The 20,741-nt window shown below is 34.1% G+C and overlaps 1 protein-coding gene across 1 annotated transcript; it reads left to right on the forward strand.

The window, feature by feature from the left end:
- Window positions 1-2,386: 2,386 nt before the first annotated feature.
- On the forward strand, window positions 2,387-19,744 carry LOC113497527 (opsin-3-like). The gene is made up of 8 exons (XM_026877106.1): window positions 2,387-2,533; window positions 4,506-4,697; window positions 9,054-9,269; window positions 9,595-9,725; window positions 11,097-11,236; window positions 17,662-17,855; window positions 18,112-18,213; window positions 18,544-19,744. Exons 1-8 carry the CDS (start codon window positions 2,520-2,522, stop codon window positions 18,662-18,664), a joined length of 1,110 nt encoding a protein of 369 aa, XP_026732907.1. The 5' UTR covers window positions 2,387-2,519; the 3' UTR covers window positions 18,665-19,744.
- The last annotated feature ends 997 nt before the right edge of the window (window positions 19,745-20,741 follow it).

The following is a 20,741-nucleotide window of genomic DNA, read 5'->3' on the forward strand; positions in this document are numbered from 1 at the left end:
TAAAGTTGGGAGCGGTTCGAAGTTGGGTCTTATTTGCGTATAAAGTGCAGTTTGTTGAAGTTTATTCTTTTACTGATAACAACATCTAAGCCTGAATAGGCTTTACGTTTTATTGCTTCTTCTTTGTAAACATTTTGCTGTGTTCATAAAGATATAGCAAAAATTATGAAACTTGCCTTTTATGTTGTTAATAGCTTTGTGCTATTTTCAGCAACATAAAAAAAATTAAAATTGTTAAATCATATGTATAGACATTTCTCATGTCATATGACTTCTTCTTCCACTTTCAGTTCAAAACCGGTTTCTACTACAAAGCAAATCTTTACGCATCCAAATATTAAAATTTAAAATACATTATAACTAGAAAACATTTGAAGCAGATGATTTAATAAATTATAATAAGTCAAAGGCAACATAATATCGTAATAACTAAATCCGAAACATCGTAAAAGTCCAGCCGAATACATCCAAAATTGTTGACCTTCACAGCTTAAATCTAGGTAAGTAGGTACGTATATCAAAAAAGCTTCGTAATAACCTTTCTTACACTAATTGGCTTTCATTTCTCGTCCTTAATTATCTCAAACATAAACACTCGACGGCGCAAAAAGAAAAATATTTGTCCCAACGTATAACGAGTAACCTCATTAGTGACGGACTTACCCCAATTTCCCTTTAAAAAGAGAATTAAAGAAACCGTCAATAAACGAGAATGTTATGACCGAAATCTTATTATGTGAACTCATTGTTCATTTTAACAGAACATGATACAACTCGTCCGGGCGAAGTTGGTAAAAGAGTTTCGGATAATATTTGGCGGGTTTTTTTTTGTATTTGCTCTTTGAATATTTGCGTCTGTCGGAAGTGAGATGTGACGTCGATATAGTAAGTTTCGTGTTGAGTTTGGAAGAGGCTGGCTCCAGACCGTAGAAAGTGGGACGAAAAAAGGAAGGCCTATGCCTTAGCAGTAGGAAGACAAGGGCTGTGGATGATTATGAATTGGTATGAAAACTTATTAAAACTGGACTTGATGACAAATTATTATAGTTGAACTAATCAAATATATTTAAACTGACTAAGTTAGAGCACGTCACTATTCAAAGACGATAATCATTCTTGTACATTTGAAGTATATTCTTGACTTCTAAAATGCGATGATATGTTTAGGCCTTGAGTAGTTTTACTTAAAAAAAAATGCCTATAGCATGACGTCCCCTTAGGTTGTCTGGTAGACAATACCTCAGGCATTAAGTCAGCCATTGTTCATAGTTAACTATAAGAAGTATTTATAAATGAAATATTGGTTCCAATTCCTTCCACCATATTTATTTACATTCCATAATTAGTTTACCATACCTCAAGTATATTACGCTGACAAATATTTCTTTATATTGACCATTCTTTTGTATTTGATTTTAAAACCATTAAGTAGGGTAGGTACGGATTGCATTGTTATGGACATACGGCGTGGGAAGTGGCATGTGGATCTCAATGAACAATAGACGTCCCCTCTTTTACCGTATTTTGTAAATCACGAATGGGGGATAATGTAAAGAGGATTCCGAATAACATGTGATACCTTTTGTTATAGACAATCTGTTCGCAGAATGAAAATGTATCTACATTTGAGTGTAAGTACTTTATTTGGCAGAAAGTTTCTTTCACGATTCTTTTATTGTAACTTTGTCGTAATAGAACAGGCTCTAGTTACTATCCCTCAAGTTTGTAAATTAAACAGTTTTCTGTTCATATGTGATTGCAGAATGTGATATCTCACAGTTAAAGGAGGGGGAATTCATACTTATTGAAATTGTTTTTTGTTTTATTATTGTGTGTGTTGTTCTATACATAATAACTAATTACAAGTATAAATAAATAGTACTAATTACTTACTATAACCTCTTAAATAAAAAATATATTTTGTTTTAGGGGCGAATACATACGGCCAGTTTTCGCTTTGATACACAGGGTATATAGCGAAAACAATTAAGATATGAGTGTGATACGTTTTAACAATGTAGGATATTTTTTTTAAGAAATAAGAAGCAAAAGTTTTTTTTTCTGGAACTCGTTATTCTAGCAATCACACCTTCGGGACTTTCCATCCCTGATTGCAATAACATGTAACAGAATATTAATTCTAGAATCAATAAACTCTTAGCGGGCACAAAGGTCGCAGACAAAACAGAAATATCTCGTTTTAGCATTAAACACGCCTTCAATACTAATTTCGAACGTTCGAGTTAATTTCTGACATAGCTGGCGTTCCGAGCGATTAACTTCGGGTTACTCATAATGCCTTGGATTCCGGACACGTTGTCCTTCGATGACGAGACGATTTCTAACTTAAGACTATTCTGAATATATTGTAGTAGAAGTTTGAATGTAAAGCTCTTTGTTAAATAATACTGTCAAATATTTATGTTGACTTTACCTAAACCGTTTGTGTATTTTCTTTTCAGGCGATTTTGATGTGGTAATGACAGAACTACAGAGAAAATGGTTATCGAAGTTGGATAATGTGTATAGTAAGGTCAGTTTAAGCCCGCACACACCTCTGTAGAATTCTAGAGTGACAGTCAGATAAAGAAAAATAAATTTCCAAAAAGACGGTCACGGTTCAAGTTTATGACGAACTTTTTTTGTTATAAGGGCAACAGAAATACATTGTCCATGATAATGTAGCTTTTTAGTTATCACGGTCCATGAGATACAGGCTGCTGAAAGACGAAGTGTCAGACAGACGTAAAGATAGGACCAAATAGAGGTTAAGCAATGGTTACTACACTCAATAATGTGTTGGTTGGTGAGGTAAAATTGTAGCCATACATTTCGATTTTATTCGATTACCTCAATTGTTTCTAGTCTGACTTTTTTGACATTCAGACCAAAGTCAACGCTCCAATCAAAGTTCCAACAGCTATCAGCTATCATCCTACTCCTAAATCACTTTAGAAGAATGTACTAACACGTTCGTGTTTATGCTAATTTCCACTCCAGTTTTCCCAACGGGTTGTACAGAACTCTCAAATACTCGCAACGTCAACACAAAGTGTCCTAAACAAAGTTACTTGGAGGCGTTACGCTCGCGGTACAGAGATCAGAAGAGCGCATAAGTAGTCATGGGGTAGGAAAGTCAAAACAACCATAACATCGAACGAAATATCATTTGTTTGATGTTTTACACAATAATAGCGATACTGACGGCCTTAATACTATTGCAAAATCTTTAAGATATTGTATAGGTAGTGTTATTTAGGGTATAAAATATTGTTTTAACTACTAAAACGTACAATCGACTCCTAATAAACAACTACTGAACCAAACTTGATGAAATTGTTATGGGAACAAATGACAGCTATTCACGTTAAATAAAAATCAGTGAATTCAAATCATCCAGTCTGAAAGTCGGTGGTAACACATAAAGAATGCAGACGAATTCAAAACATCCTCTTATTTGAAGTCCATTGGAAAGCATAAGTTAGAAACAACAGCAATTTTTTGTAAGAAACTTTCTAGATTCGTAAATGTAGAAAAGAAAATCACAATAATAAATCAGGACAATCGAAACAGATTGAGAACTAATGGAACGACATGTTTCACGCTTGACCAAATACTAAGAAGCTTTACTATTTTATTGAATTAAGGAATTAACTGTCACGCACTATTTGGAACGATATAAAACTGTGCTCCAACGGCAACAAATCACAAGTGAGAAGCGACTGCATGTCGGACTACTCACTTCGTCATAGTAAATTTTATTTTATAAATAAATCCCACTTTACAACAATAAATCCATGAAACAATAGTTCGATCGTTAATATATTCCGCCATTTTGTTTTAAACGCGCACAAGATGGCGATGAATTTCACGGACGGCATCGGCCCCATGGCGTACCCGCTAAAAATGTCAGTATCGTTTTCGTTAATTTGCACAATTTTGCTAACAATCAATTTTTTAAATAGCTCCCTTTTTAAAATTAAAATCGAAGTGCTCTCAATTACTTTAATTAAACACCGAGTGGTGCTTGATTAATCTTTTCGAGCCCGATACTTTTCCTCGAATTTTATTCGTCGAAATTCGTTTTCTCTTAAAAATGTCCAAGTGTTTGATAAAACCAATGAAGATTTTAACATAAATGTTTTCTTTAAACAAAAGACATCCAATGTCCAGTGCTTGTTCATTACTGTTTATTTAAAGAACATTCAAAGTAAAATAGTTTTATATCTGTAATTGGACTCTCTGTACTGTTAAACAAACATTAACTCACGTTTGACTTGTCCTTTGTAAATACTCCTCTGCTTTATTAGAGATCGTTATTTACTTTTAAAGTAATATATCGATGTTTTTTTGGGCGACGTTAAAGCCAAAAAATAACTCCACTAAACTTTTTTATACAATGTCTTTTGATTTCTGTATTCAAACTGCAAACAAAAAAATCTTCCATAGCTTAGGAATCATCCAAACAGCCAAAAAAAAACAAACTAATACAATTTTTTCCACAGGGTATCCAAGGAGGTGGTTGAGCATATGATGGGTTGGAACATTCCTGAAGAGCACCAGGACCTGGTTCATGAGCACTGGAGGAACTTCCCCGCCGTCAGTAAATACTGGCACTACTGCCTCGCCCTAATATACACCATGCTCATGGTCTGCTCGCTCATCGGTAACGGCATCGTCATATGGATTTTTGGAACGTGAGTAATTTTACATTTTATAAACCAATTGGACCTCATCAGCTCATGATTAAAGACTCCGGTAAGGTCCAAAATTATTCGGGCTGTCCCCATAAATACACGCGAGTAAACTGTTACTAAATAGTTTAGTGAATAATTATATTTCTCTGTGTTAAAAATTTTGCAGTGAAGTCTTTTTGTTATTATAGGATAATGCTTCGTTAATTCGGTCTTGTGTTTGTTTCTTTAGTGAGAAACATTCATTGTGCGAATGACAGATAACACAGCAACGTAATTTTAATATGAAAATCTGAACAATGGGCAATTTAAAAAATGAATTAACAAAAACTAGATAGTCTTTGTTCTCAATTTAATTTAGCAGTCATTTTCTCTTCGCTTTCAATTCAAACATTAAAACAATAAAAACATTAAAAAAAACATTCTTATTACTTAATAGAGCAAACATTCAATGATAAATACTTACCTATTACAATATTGTATCTTCAAAACAATTCTTTGCCTCTTATTTGTTCGGAAAACAAAAGAAGAGAGATAAGCTTGGAACAACAATGTTATTATGAAAGTATACAATATAATACTTGTAAGTACAATAATATTTGTGTATGAAGTAAGTAAAATTTGTACGTTCGAAATATTGGATAGGTAGTTAAGTTTATTTTCCTTAAGTTCGTTTTTGAATAAAAAAAACTATTAAGTTAATTAATACTAACACAACGTAAACTATATTTTTAATAACCTTGGTCGTAGATTAAAAAGAATTTAATTGACTAGACATCTCAAACTATGAAAATGATCAAATCAACTTGTTCCATTTTTAAATGACTTAAAAAAATATTGTATCGTAGTTCGGTTGGTTTTTACACACACCTCCTTACTTAAACATTTTTGTTTCGTTTTTTAACGCTTCAGTCATAAATATCAATGTAGAAGAGAAAAAATGACGCTCGGATTGCCAGTTTCCAATTTAATATTCCATTTGTCTTTGCACATCGTAAACATGATATTAGGACGACTTGACACAGGGGAAAACTTATGTTTCGAGTACAAATTCAAATATTATTCATTTCTAACTTATAACTGTTATATTACATTGGTATATTGCTCTATGTGTAAAACAATTGTAACGGCACGAAAGTAAAAGGCAATATCTTAAAAAAAAAAACCTTTTCCCCATGGTACGTTGCTTAAACAATAAATCCAAAACAAAACTGACATAACTGAATAACCACGATAAACAGATCCGTACAGATCTGTTGAGATCCGTCGCGATCCGTTCGGCAGTTATCTCGTGTCAGGAGCAAAGTTCTAAACCGCTCTCTACACCAGTTCGGAAAACGTTTCCGATGTTCGCCGACTAACGTTTTTTTGTTATGAGTTTTGCTTCCATCAAAAGATATACTTGTCTCGGATAAATCGAGCATTTCTTAAATACCGCAATTATTTTTGCTGTAGTAGGTAAATATCAACGGTAGGCCTCTTTAATTTTGTATTATAAATAGGAAAGTAACTCAGTCAAACTAACTTTGTGTTATGCATTCACTTCCAAAATACTCTCCATGTTAAATTTCTTATAGGCTTACTCCTAGACCAAAAAGAGGCTAGTCTTACACGTTATTAGCTACAGATGAAACTATAAACTCTTCATTTTAAGGATAACTGTTCATGAAAGTCGTTTAAATGTCTAATTTTTTCAAAGACAGAACAAGCATCAAATCTGCGACAAAGCAGCAAAATTCTCTGTATAAAAAATGAAATTTAAAGGTGGTGTATTATTTTTTCTTTTTCTAAATCATAAAGAATTTTTCATAGCTTAGCTGCCAGTGTAAGTCCAGTACATATTTATCTTAGTCGTTTTATTCGCTATCTGTGTCACTGGGCGCCGGGCGGCGAGATTTTAGGCAGTAACGATGTTTTTATATACATTTTATGTTTTGCAAATGTTTATTCGTTAGACCTACTCAGTACGGTTTGAAAAGACGAATCGTTTTCGGCGAACTGATTGGTTTTATTGACGGCTGAGCATTTAAATGTTTTTGAATGAAAATTCCTTGTTCTTTTTAAGTAGATTATGTTATGGAGTGACGGTTTTAGAGATAACATTGGCTATACATGTCACAAGATGAATCGAATGTTTGTGGGTCTTAAGGGTATTAAAATCCGACAACCCGTGTATCAAGCTTTTTAACATTAGACCGCTTCCTCCCTAAGGTCCGCATACTTTTGGATAGTAAAAACAATACAAAAGTATAATTGTGTCAGCAAAATACCTCAATAACGATTTAACATAATTGAAATGATCTGAAATGTATTAACATTAGTTATGCCTCATTCATAAAAGGATAGAAAAGTGTTAATAGATTTTTGTTAAAACTTAGTTCATTTTAGATACCAAACTTGTGTGCCAAACATCTAATTTAAATCCACATCTCTGCCTCATTAGGCATCTCATTAACAGGACATCGCGTAGAGCATTCTTACGGCTGTATCATTCTGTAATCAACTCAAGTACAGTAACAACTGGTCCTTTTAGAACTCGCCCGTACCAAAAGACCAGGCGTTACTCTGTAGCAACTAACTTCACTCTCACAGTTTAATTAAACGACGAAATATTTTTCCTTAGGGTGCAAATGATTTATGTTACCCAATTCTATGTTACTTCCTTATTCCTTTAAAGAACTTATGAAGGATTTTTGTAGATTATTTAAATATTCTGTTCATTTAAGTATAAAAGCCTTGATGCAAAACATAATGAACACCTTTTGTTGAGATTAATAAAAGTTGGAGTGGCTAGAAATTAGGAGCATTTGGAGACAGGCGATCAGAAGAGATTTTACAGCCAAATAACTTATTTAATTTCACCTCAGCTTAAAACGCGATACCTAATCTGAGACGGTGTATTTTCAGTACAGTCTTCTGTAATAAATGTCTTCGATATTTCAAAATACATTCACGAACAACAGTTAACAAACTCACGCTAAGTCGAAACCAGGCCACATTCAACTAAAACCTTCAATATTAAAGTTTCCATCATTCTTAGCAAGCTCACATATCTTCAATATCTACGAACAAGTACAAACCGCTCCACAAAACTTGTAAAACTCTGCCAACTTCAAGTTTCAAACATCTTAGTATTTCTGCATTGATTGTGACTTCAGAAAGTGCACGAATAAATTTACATACACTCGTTATCGGGTTTAACGTAAGCGAGAACTTATTTCTTTACATGTGAAGTTTTGATTACTTGCGCTGTAGGATTTTACTAAGCAACGAATTCTATTGAATGTTTTTGATTGATAAGTAAAACTGTCAGATGATAGTTACAATTTGCTTTTGCTTTTAGGATAGTGTAGCCTTTGTTTATTGTAACACGATATTTGAAGCAAAACATGCAATATCCAAAACTCAGACATGTGTTTAAGTCTCTCCTCGCCAACGAGCACTCTAGTAAAGTAACATTTCTACAATATTTTAAGTTAATAAATAAAGCTAAATTAAAGTATGGAATTGATATTTCAGTTTTATATGTTACGTGACTTTGACTTGTCATATCCATTCAATTGTAGAAATTCCACTTGTGTCCACTTCAAAACGTCAAAATTCAGCGGTCAAAAGCAAAAAAAACCTAACACTCTTTTAACAAAAAAAAACTTAATTCCAAGTAGTTTCAGAAAGGAGTTTAATCCAACCTATTAATCGGTACCTACTGGCAACAATAAACGTAACTTTATATCAATCGACTAATTGATACCGGACGCGGCTGGAATCAGGAAAACAATCTAGTAAATCGGCTGTAATTAACGTAATTCACGATAGGATTTGAACGGGCAAATAGCTATTATGTAGTCCGCGTAGATTGTGGATTGTCGTTACAGGTATTCACGGTACATGTGTTTACGAGATCGATTGGAATTCAAATGGATTTGACGATTTTAAGTGTTTTCTTTTTTTGTATTCTTGTGTTTTTTTAAGTTCTTTTTGTTACAGTCAATCGAAAATTAGCTTTAGTTTTAGTTTTTACTGTTCTAATGATATTAAAAAGACAAGATTGATATTATCAATGAGACATGAAAACGGCATAAAGACTGTCTAATTAGAAGTAAAAATTGTCGTGCAAATCCAAAATGTCCTTTGGAAGACCATGAAAAATAACCGGCAAGAACCATTTTTTAAAAGGAACCATACTTTTCTAAAAAATCACAATGGTAACCGATATCTCGCAGACGCCTTTCTGAAACAAACTACCTCAATATCAATAACTATTACACCTCCAAAACCAATCATGTCCTGGCTTCTCTCTACCACAACGTGTTAGACTGTGGTAGTGGATCCGATGACTCTCAACAATCTCTCTTCCAGATCAAAATCCCTGCGCAGTCCAAGCAACATGTTCGTGATAAACCTCGCGGTGTTCGACTTGATGATGATGCTGGAGATGCCGCTCCTCATCACCAACTCCTTCTACCAGCGGCTGGTCGGCTACCAGTTGGGTTGTGACGTGTATGCTGTACTGGGATCCTTGTCCGGCATCGGCGGAGCCATCACAAATGCTGTTATTGCGTTTGATCGATACAAGTAAGTGGAAAACTTTTCTGGAAAGCTTAATTTAAAAATAGTTCTCGAAAAGAAAAACTAATAAGAAAAAGACTTATTGAAACCAAATAAATAATCCGTTTAAGAGCATTTTCTTCATTAACCAAAGCAAGATATCTATGTTTATAAAGACATGCTGACCATACTTATATTATCCTTAGCCCCGATACACGAAGGGCAAAGGAAGGAAGGTTATTCAGCCAAAACAATGTCTATTCTCTACTAGTCTCAAGACACTACTTTCTATTCTAACTTTTCATTGATTTTTCTTCTCAAAATGCTTCTAAAAATTCTCCCTATTCTATAGAACTATCTCCTGCCCGCTGGACGGTAGGATCAACAAGGTCCAAGCAGCCATACTGATAGCCTTCACTTGGTTCTGGGCGCTACCCTTCACGATCCTGCCCGCTCTCAAGATCTGGGGACGATTTGTACCTGGTAAGTATGTTTATGTTTTAATTTATTGGTATATTGACAAAAATTGTTCTAATTGTTAAGAAAATATTGAAATATATTTTACCCTTAGCCGAGAAATTAATTGTTCTTAAATGATATTTTCATATTAAGAAAATAACATCTAATGGTCCAAATCTCTAATAAATCTATACTTAAGTGAATGTGCCACTTCTAGATTTCTCATATATTTAAAAGTCTCACTAAATAATACTAAATATAATTACTTAAAGTAGACAATTTCCAATCAATATTCAACATAGAACACGTAACGCAGTCTAGCCATCTATCACAATAGAAATTCCCACTAATACTTCGTAAAGAACACTACTGCATATTAATTACCCCTTTAATATTCAATTGAAAGAAATATCGCTATCAAAAGACGTTCATTATGAATTCTCGAATAAATTAGACATTAAAAATAATCGGAGTCGCAAATATTAAAATGTTCATTATAATTCGCATGAAAAAAAAAACAAGGAATTTCAATTTCTAGTGAAAGACTGAATTTACTGCTGACCAAATCGCTCAAACCCAAAAGTGTGTAGGTACATGAACCCATCAAAAATAAAGGTTATATCCATAAACTTGGGCTATTTTGTTAAACACCTGGAATTTTTTCAAGTTTCATCTACCATATATCTATCGTGTGTCCAGAAAGAAAGTGGTCATTCGAAATACTAGCACCTAAATCCAATTATGTTGAACAATGCATTTCGCACGGACGCCTCGCATAATTCGAGCTAACCAACTGATTAACTGCATCAATTGTGCGACAAATTGCACGCATCCGTTGAAAACAGGAGATTATGCCCATTGTCTGTGTGTATGACAATCGTTATTTGATGAGTAATCGACTTTAAACTTTACATTAGGGGAGATTGTCATTCTTGAGAACTGTCACTTGGCGAAAGCGAAACTTTTTGCTTAGTGTCTTGAAAGTTTTTAAAAGGGTGAATTTCGTGCCCTCCAATTATTTGGCCGAATACATTTATTTGGATGCTTTGTTCCTCTTTTGTCTTTCTATTGCATAATATTACTAGACTACTACTACATAATATAACATATACCTAAGCTCTGCAGTTAGGTTTACAATGCGAAAAGAGTAGATAATAATTTATCTAAGTTAAATATGAAATTATTATCCAAATATCCCTTGTAAAAAGGACACCTAATCTTGGACTAGTTTAGAGTTTGCTTACTCAAGCGTAAGGTGTTCTTTACTTAAATATGAACATCAATTACTTCCAATACATACTGTCTTTGAAATGAATACCTTCCTAAAAAACCATTGGCATAATAATAGCCTTCTACCAAATCCCTTCAGTCTTGAAACCAGTTTGTTCATTTCAGAGGGTTTCCTGACGACCTGTTCCTTCGACTACTTCACCGATGACCAGGACACGAAGGTGTTCGTCGCGTGTATCTTCGTGTGGAGTTACTGCATCCCGATGGCGCTCATCTGCTACTTCTACTCACAGCTGTTTGGTGCTGTAAGTATTTACACTCGTACATATTACAAAGGCAAAACGTCAAACCAGTATTGTACTTAAAGAGAAAAACGTTATAATGCTTATCTTACAAGGCAAGGGCATCCCAAAATGTAAGTTGATAAAAAGTGTCTGAAAATTTGGGTTTAGACTTTTTATAATAATGGCCAACTCACAGCAAAATTTGTTTATTAAAAACGATGGGAAATACCATTTGAAATAAATTGAATTCGATGATGACGATTTCATGAAATTAACCTTCGCCTCTTAACAGTCCTGAAGCTATATTTATTATTCTGTCCCAAAATACATATATTCATTCTCCCAACACAACATAAAACACTCCAACTCAAAAGTTTCAACTTGATAAATTAAATACAGTCGAGGGAAACAGATTGCGTTAAAGTTTTAGCATATATTCACCTAATTATGTTAATGACCCGGTCTCAGAGTGAGGGAATGTTGACAGCTCGAGTGCGTTTCAAGGTTGGGACATCCTAATAGGGGATAATACTGCAACATTCGGCCACCAGATGGCAGCAGTAGCATAGACAGTCAACAACTTTTAAATGGCCGTACGATGCCATAGTATATAGTTTAACACAAAAGATAATGAAAATTGTGATATATCTTCACAGAATTCTGAATACCCAGTTGTTATATTTAAAAAACTCGGAGATTGTGGAATATGGCGGTTTGTTTACTGTATGTGCTTGTGGCGCCCTCTGCGCTGAGCTTTGCGTAATGTGCCCCTATTCGACAAGTTTAATGTCAAGTGAAAAACTGGGGTCTATCGGACTGGGATGCAAAACTTTACATGATAATAATCTCCCAAAAGTGATTTGATTCTCTTTTTGATAGTGTTTCGTTTCTTGATTTCGACTTGAAATGGTAGTATTAAAACAAGAATCACATTGCGATGGTCAATCAAATTGTGATCGCTAGTTATTGAAATATTTATAAAACCTCCACGCATCAAAGGTTTCCTTAATTTACTTAAAAATGTGCTGATCGCGGTCATTTTTTTTTCGCTGGAGTTTCTTTAAAAAAAATTCTCTCAATTTCATTATAAAATATTTATGACTCAAGATTTTATTTAATTCCGAAAGTCAAACATAACGAGTAAAAAGAAATCCATTTTTTATTCAAGCTTAACAAGATTATGTTATTCGCCAGCTAAGTTATATTTCGATGTAAACGAAATAATCCCAGCGGATTAGTTCTTGAAGTCTTAAGTAGACCTGAAAATGTTTCAGCGAACTGAAGTAGAAAATTGAAAGAGAAATCTAATATTTCAGGTAATATCAAGTGCATGAATAAAATTATAGCACTTTTTCTTTAGTAGTTTCGAGTAGTTTCTGAGTGGGGTTTTAAATAAAATCGATTGAAAGTACAAGACTTAGTAAAGTCAAGAGCGAAAGTAATTTATAAAGATATAAATGTAATGAAAAGAATGAAGTTCGCGTCAGAACTATTGACGAATGATTAAAGATTCTAGATAATTTGTTTTAGGAAATCCCTTAATTTTTGAAAGAGACTAAAATTCACTCATATTTATTCAACTTCTTTGTCCTGATTAATTAAATATTAAAACACAAATCGAACAAATAAAGACACATCCAGATCAAAGAATTTGTAGGACCAATACAAATCAAATCAGCATCTACAAACACCTAAACATCGCAAACTTCAAAACAGCCATTTGAAACACAAATAGAAATTGTAACAAAACCCTCAAATGATTCGTTCAAAACTTTGTCCATTCCTCTACTATGATCGCATAAAACTAGACTTCCCGTTGTGGAAGTGGGACAAAGCTACGCATAGTGTATTGCTATTTCGCTTCAACGGTAGGAACAGTTATTTTTTAACAGTCTCATAGTAAAAGTAGAGAAGCCGCGAACCAGAGACGATTTTGGGCAACAAAACGCTGAAAGGATCTTCCGACCTATTTAATTCGGGCCGACCCTAATACCCGGCTGTGATTATTACCCACTGATACATTTCGATTCAATTAAGCTATTTATATTTAGGGATATATACCGAATTTTCAAATTATTTTAGTTTGGCTAATCGATAAATAAAAATCGATGCTATTTTTGGCGCAAAAGAAACTAAACTGCAACTTATTGTTTTCAGCAAACGAATCGACGGTTAGGTAAATAAAAATATTCTTAAAATAAAAACTACTGGACCAAACTCAAATCAATTCGGCAAATGGTAGTTTTTTTCGCAACGAACAAAAAGAGAATCGCGTAAATCGTCAAAATTGTAAATCAGATCAGACATCTTGAGAAAACATAAACAACAAATTATGTAAAAATAATTTTCCTCTTTTTAAGTTGGTTTAAAAGGATTCAATTTATCAATTGAAGCTTTAAGCTATCAAAAAAAGCAAAATTTTATCCCGAGAAAACATCTCACAAACTAACAAATTTCACCTCAGAGAACCTTCAAATATGAGTCTCACAATCGATGCACTGCCGAAATATAACCCCACGATATGAAGCAATCGTCGGTAACAGACCGCAGCTACGAGTAGTTTGAGAGGGATTGGGTTTTAGATTGATGACCTTTATCGTGCGACTAAAATTGGTGCAGTGGATCAGACTTTGGGTGACTGCGGTTGTAAAGCAGGAAAGACGATTGCTTACTAAATACTTCTCATAATTATAATAAGTTTCGTGAAGAAAATTCATTGTTTAGTTATTTAATGACGGTTTACTTACTCATAGTATGTATTGGGATATCCTGACTAGTTTTCGGACCGAACGGCAGTCCTTAATCATGAGCTGACGCCCCGGTAGGATCGCGAGTCGATCTATCCCGTTACGAAATAAATAATTATAAATGCTCCTCAAATTAATTATTTTGCTGAAGGACTCATTGTGTGCCCTTATCTCAATTATTTGGGGTCGACGCAACATGTCTTCTTCCATACCTTTAAATCTAACGTCATCTCACAAGAAACACTCTTTGCAGCATATCGTCTTTAATATCCATCCATCGAATCTTTGAATTTTGACTATGAATATGGTCAAAATATAAAACCCAACATTTCCTCTTTATATACTTGTAAGTGCTGTCGATTACAGCTCTTCGAAAATAGAACTTTTTCCTTTCAAACATTTCCTAAGCCCTCCTATCTCTTACTATATCATACCTACAAACTTCAACTGCTAAAATATTTGCTGAAATCTTAAATCTATTTAATATCGTCCATGTAGGCACCTAAAGTCGGCCTGGTTCGGAATCGGCTTACGATGTACTACGCGTAATAAGATTATCTTGGGAGGTAATCTCTGCCAAACATAGCAATGAATATCATAAAGCTGATCGTATTTCTGCTATGTATGAAAAAATTATGTATTTGATATGTATATCGTAACTTTTTGGAACCTTTATCAAGATGATTTAGGAAGATAGTTGATACGTAAGACAATCTCTTAGTAGCTAGAGATTTAGTCAAGTACTAGAAGCTAATTTATCCCAATCACTCAAAAAGTGTACTATAAGTTAGAACCGGAGAAACTTAATCACTTGAGAACTGGGCCAATCTGGCGTCTCATTCATCTTTAATACGATTTAAACGCTTTACTGGAAAATAAAATTAATTTGTTCTTAACCTCGGAGCGCTCGTAAACACTCCCACAAAAAATGTCGAATCACTCCAGTTGTACCGCGGAGAGAAAATTGTTTGCTAAGTTCGTCACCTCGAATTGTTTCGAGATAAACTACCGACCAAGTTTCCAACACTACTGGGAAACGACGAAATTAAATTCGCACTTCCAATTTGAGTTCCATTGCGGTTTCGAAACGAGTTACGTAATTGATGACTTTGTAAATCGAGTAATGGATTCAGGTTGTTACAAAAATACGCGGGTAACTTAAGTTTTTATGAACGTGGTGCGACTGCGACGAGGGTACGATACTTGTCGTAATTATTAATTTTACACGGCGCAAGTTGTTCTGCAGCTTTATTAAATTAACGTACAAGCGGGAAGTGGGTTAAGTTGTTGATAAACGTTTTTCTAGATTAGTTGGGTAGCCGGGAGCTAGATTTAGCTTGCCTCGCCTTTCTGATAAATAGGTTATTAAGACGTTAGTGCTCGTTCTAGGTAATAGACTCTTAATGAACAAACTCGTTCAGATACACTTTATATCGCAAGTAAATTAATGGTTTTATGGAACGCGATCATGTGGAGATAATTGAAATAATATTAATTTATTTAACAACAGAATCACAAACACAATCTGGACCGTCATCGTGACATATAATTAAGTCTATAGAAATGGAACAAAGATTTATTTCATCGTGTTTTAAGTCTAAAATCGTCGACGCTCTAAAATCGCGATTTAACAAGGCTGATAATTAAAAGTCTGATTGCTCAGTTTTTTTTCGTTTTCCCTTAAGGAAAATTGGATAGAAGCTTCGTTCGCCAAAATTGAAAAATTCGGGATCTGCTGAACCGGTCCTTATTTGTTTTGTTTCATTCATTTTAGTTTTTGTAGTTTATAAACAAGAAGAGCTCGGTAAATAAGTAAAGAAAAATTTATTAATTCAGTATTCGTCAAATATTAATCTAGACATAGGCCTTTGCCCACAAATGGGATCTGACATAGGCTATATAAAAAAGTTTTCTGCGATGTCATTCTCTGAACCTGAAAATCACCGTCGAATCTCCAAAATGCCATTAAAACGAAAACTTCGAATGCAGTATTGAAAATTATTTCACAAAGATACGTTCCTAGAATTCTTCGTGTAACAATTTTAGCGGCAAATCTGAAAGTTCTCTTTGTAGTAGTCCGAAAGAAGCATTATTTGTGTTTGAATGCACAAATTCCCGATCTGGCGCGGAATGGCCAAGGAATGTTATAAAAGAAGGAAACGTTCGTTGTTTGTATTGGTTAACGCTTGTCGGTAAACTGTTGAGCACAATGGGGTAAACAATTACTTGAAAAGATTTCACGTAAAGGAATTTATTACACGGTTTTAAGATAGTCAATAGCACATGAATGGCACAAATTGACAATTCTTAACCTCACCTCCCTTCTAGGAAAAGAAACATCAAATTGAAACTCTAAAAGATAATTAAATAGTTTAAAGTCTAAAATTGAAATGTTACGATAAGATCTTAACAAGAAAATTTGACTATATTTTTGTTGGAAACTGAATAGTTCCTTCAACATATCCTCCTTATAGGACGCAAGCATGATGGTCTACGTAAACACACTTAGAAAGACCGGTCTCCTATCAGAATATCTTAATTGCTTCTTACGACAGTCACGTAAAGAGAGGGATTGGCCCTTTCCTTGCCAGAAACCATCGATTACAGATTTGAATTTCAACGAGCTTAGCTCCTCCCTATAGGGTTATCGGCCCTTTGATTCCTAAAATCATTTCCGAATCACAAGTGTTCAAATGTATTGCAGCGGTTACTGAGTAATTGGATAGGAACCGCAAATTATGTCTAAAACTAAGGGTGAATGAAAAGTATCTCAAATCCGGAATAGTTATCACGTTTATCCAATAAAACAGATATACTTAAAGGTTCTTTAAATTTGAATATAGTTAAGGCAATAAATAAACATGTTTTTTGGTAAAATCGAGGCCGTAACTCAGAATACAATTCACGATATCCATCCGTGCGTATCAGCTAAGATTTGTGAGGTGCCAGTATTTTCCTGTGGAAAAACAAACAACCATCTCCGCATACCAAATATACGTTATAAAAAGAAAAACTATTGAATGAGGTAAAGTAGACTACCTTTCTACTTTACCTCATTCAACGTTCAAAGTGCAAACTCAACAGAAGTCTAGAAGCGAACATTTTAATGAGCATCCAATTGGTCTTTTAAAATCGTTTTTTATCCTTTAAAAATGGCGAAGGTTTTTCGAATTAATTCATTTCGAACATCAAAGTGTATTGAGGGTCGACAGAGCGTTTCCTTTTCCCGCTGACATGCTGAAAGGAAAGGAAAAATAGCGTTGAGCCTTGTAAAGAAAACCTTATCACATAATGTAGGTATGCAGTGACGAATTGTGATTGAAATCATTCAAAGGGATTGGGCATGGTTTACCTATTTTATACTATTCCTTTAGCCTTTTTACGTCAGTAACCGTGTAATAGATTCAACTTTAAATAAACCTTATTTTATAGCTAAAAAATTTCTTAAAATTGTCTTCTTTTTGACCTCTCTCCTTTTCTAATGCCCATGATTTTTAAGTTGTCCAAAATGTTTTAACCCCTTTAAATGAATACCAAAAATCACCTTGGAGTAATACCGATACGACCTCTATTCTTATCGGCTTTGATTTGCCAAGCTGTTGACTACAATCTAAGCCGAGTCGGCGTCTATCGTCTAAATATGAGAGGAAGGTGGATGACCCACTTAGCCTGTAACTATAACTTGACCTTGTTCCTCAGGTACGTCTCCATGAGCGCATGTTACAAGAACAAGCCAAGAAGATGAACGTCAAGTCGCTAGCCGCCAACAAGGAGGACGCGGGCCGCTCCGTCGAGATACGGATAGCTAAAGTAGCCTTCACTATATTCTTCCTGTTCGTCTGTGGGTGGACACCTTATGCCTTCGTTACGATGACCGGTGCGTTTGGTGACAGGTAAGCAAGATTTACGTAGATATTTTTTTAGTCTTGAGGAATTCAGTTGTCAATAAGTCTTGTAATGTCATGTAGTGAATTAATTTTATAACACCTTTTGATTTCTACTCGAGTGGAAATTATTCATGTGGCACATGAGTTGCACTTTTTGTTCGACTTTTGGATGTATCCAAAAAAATTTGGATATTTTCACATCCTGACGATTTCTTAATTAATTACAATGTTGTTAAATTTGCTTAAATATTTATTTTTGTAGGAATCTCCTGACGCCAATTGCGACCATGATCCCTGCTGTCTGCTGTAAATCTGTATCATGCATAGATCCATGGGTTTACGCCATTAATCATCCCAGATACAGGTATGTACAGTCTAGTACTCTAATTTAATCTTATAATATCAACTGTCATTACCATAAAATTGTTACGTAGCACTGTAGCTTTTACTGAAAACTCCGTAGCACGAAGTCTCGTAGCAGTTATCTATGATACGACGTAGCACATCGTAGCAATGTCTAAATAAATAAGAGACTAATGCTGTTACCTACTAAACATATGTATAACTATATTGAAACTCATTTTAACTTCGAGCCATGTGTTCTTAAAACATAACTCATAGTTGAAATGAGATAAACTCGAGAATAGAGAATTAAGCCTTAACTATAGGCAATACAGTCCAAATTTCCTTACAGGGCGGAACTGCAGAAGCGTCTGCCATGGATGGGTGTCCGCGAGCAGGATCCTGACACCGTCTCCACCACGACCAGCGTGGCCACTGCTCAGTCAAACGCGCAGCCCGCCGCTGAAGCTTAGACCTTTCCAGAATATTCGACCACACTAGAACAATGAGAGTATCGTTATACAATAGGAACAATTATTTCTAGAACGTCATAGAACAATGTTGGTATATGTAGGTACTTACATAGAAGTTTCTTGAATGTCTTCTGTTGTTCGTATTTGGAGCTTACTTTTCTGTGTGTCATTTGGTTGAGCGATGTTTTGTAATTTCAATAGTTGAAGAGATATTCAGTTATGCATTTTTCTTTCATTCTTATCTCAGTTTTTTCCGAAGAAGTGTACAGAATGTGCTAAGTATTTTGGTTGTACCGAAATATACAATGTTATCCAACCTTCCTCAAAAATAAGATGATCAAAAAGTTTTTATACATTAATAATTTAAGAATAGCAAGTAAGTTTACAATTCCTGTCAAGTATCATTAATATTTCGCCTTAAAGAACGTTTCTCTTAAAATAAACGTTCAAAGCTAAGAATTACAAGCCCTGACAACGTTATTTATAAACGTTTCTAAACGACTGACGTGTTTTAACAACTTTAATAAAACAATTCTAGTTTTGAAACGTTGAGATGTTCTAAGTTTAAACGTTTGTTCGAACTGACAGTTTTGACGGTTGGAAATTTGAATATTGCTCACACTATTGTTATCCGAATTACTTCTTAAAAGTTATTTTGAAATCAGAATAAAATATGATTTTAAACTTCTACTGACAAATACCTTCCTTTCTTGCGTCCTGAAGAATGTTAAGACTTGTGTTAGGAATGAGTTAAATGCGTTACATATTGTACTGTGTATTTTTAAATATGCTTTACTGTATTGCTTAACTTAAGCTTACTATAAGTTAACAAAGCTTACTATTTTACGCTTTAACCTGTATGTTACTTTACTTTAAGGTAAACTACAAATATTCTCGATCTTTTCATTCTCATTGTACTAGTGTTGTGACTCTTCTAACAACGACTCTAGCAAGTCTATGGTAACCGAGTAAAGAATAATATTTTTTTAACGAAGCATAATAAAAGTACAAAAAACACCGGACAGATCCCGACGACCGCGCTTATTTTGTTAATGAGCAAATAAAGTTATAATACTGAGCTGATGAGTTTGTTTTTATTTTGTTATAAAGTATATTTTCCTTTGTATTAAGGCCAATCCGTGAATAATGGCGGCCTCAGCGATCATTGAGTGTTTAAACACTCGATAACGACGGTATGAAATGACGTGGTTTATTTTTTGTAATGTCATGTTTGAATTTGGAATTTTTCTTTTTTTTTCTTATTTTTTAATAATGTAAAACAAAGTTTGACAATTTGTGTTATTTATAAACTAGTGCTTATAAAAAAGAAGATTTTTTAATACAAGTAGGTCATATATTTCCATCGAACAAACCAACTCAGCTCTCAAGTTTAACTAGCAAAAATCTGAAGTACTAAACAATAATAAATACCAAAAATAAATCTTGAAAGCCTATAGAATCTTGTAACATGACGGACAACCTAATTTGAAAAGGCACTTACAATATCAAACCGTTTCTAAAAATATACAAAAAAAATCATTTTACCTTCCCTCATTAATCTCAAAAGGGTTCTTGAATAAACCACGAAATGTACTAAAAAGTATTCATAACTACATAAAATGACTAAAATAAAGTAAAATAAAGTATAATAAAGTAAAGCAGCTTACTTCAAGCCCTTTATCGGGGGCTCGGAGTCCGCACTAATGAACTGTGACGTCAAAGATAGCTATTTTTATGGTTACCCTCTCTCTAATACGATTCTTTCGCTCCTTCATCCTTGAACATGGTATTGTGATGAATATATTATGTGTATGTGTATAAATGTCAATGCCTATGTATAGTTTTGCTTTCTTTTCTGTTTCACGACAACGTGCCTATAATAAATTTCATAATGCAGCGTTGAATCTGATTTTTTAAAGTAGTTCGATCAGTCGTTTCGGATCATGGTTTTAAAAACCATATAATACAATAACAGTTACAATTTCGAGTTTAAAATTATTTTAACCGTCTTCTAGAAAAGGAGGTCAATTTGATCATGTAGATTTTTTTATATTGTATATTTATTTTAATTAAAATA

The sequence above is a fragment of the Trichoplusia ni genome, chromosome 1 (genome assembly GCF_003590095.1).
Source record: "Trichoplusia ni isolate ovarian cell line Hi5 chromosome 1, tn1, whole genome shotgun sequence".
Taxonomy (NCBI): Eukaryota; Metazoa; Arthropoda; class Insecta; order Lepidoptera; family Noctuidae; genus Trichoplusia; species Trichoplusia ni.

Coding starts and splice junctions, on each gene's coding strand:
- LOC113497527 (XM_026877106.1), top strand. Junction 9,726..11,096: donor CTGGGGACGATTTGTACCTG/GTAAGTATGTTT, acceptor TGTTCATTTCAG/AGGGTTTCCTGACGACCTGT. Junction 11,237..17,661: donor ACTCACAGCTGTTTGGTGCT/GTAAGTATTTAC, acceptor CTTGTTCCTCAG/GTACGTCTCCATGAGCGCAT.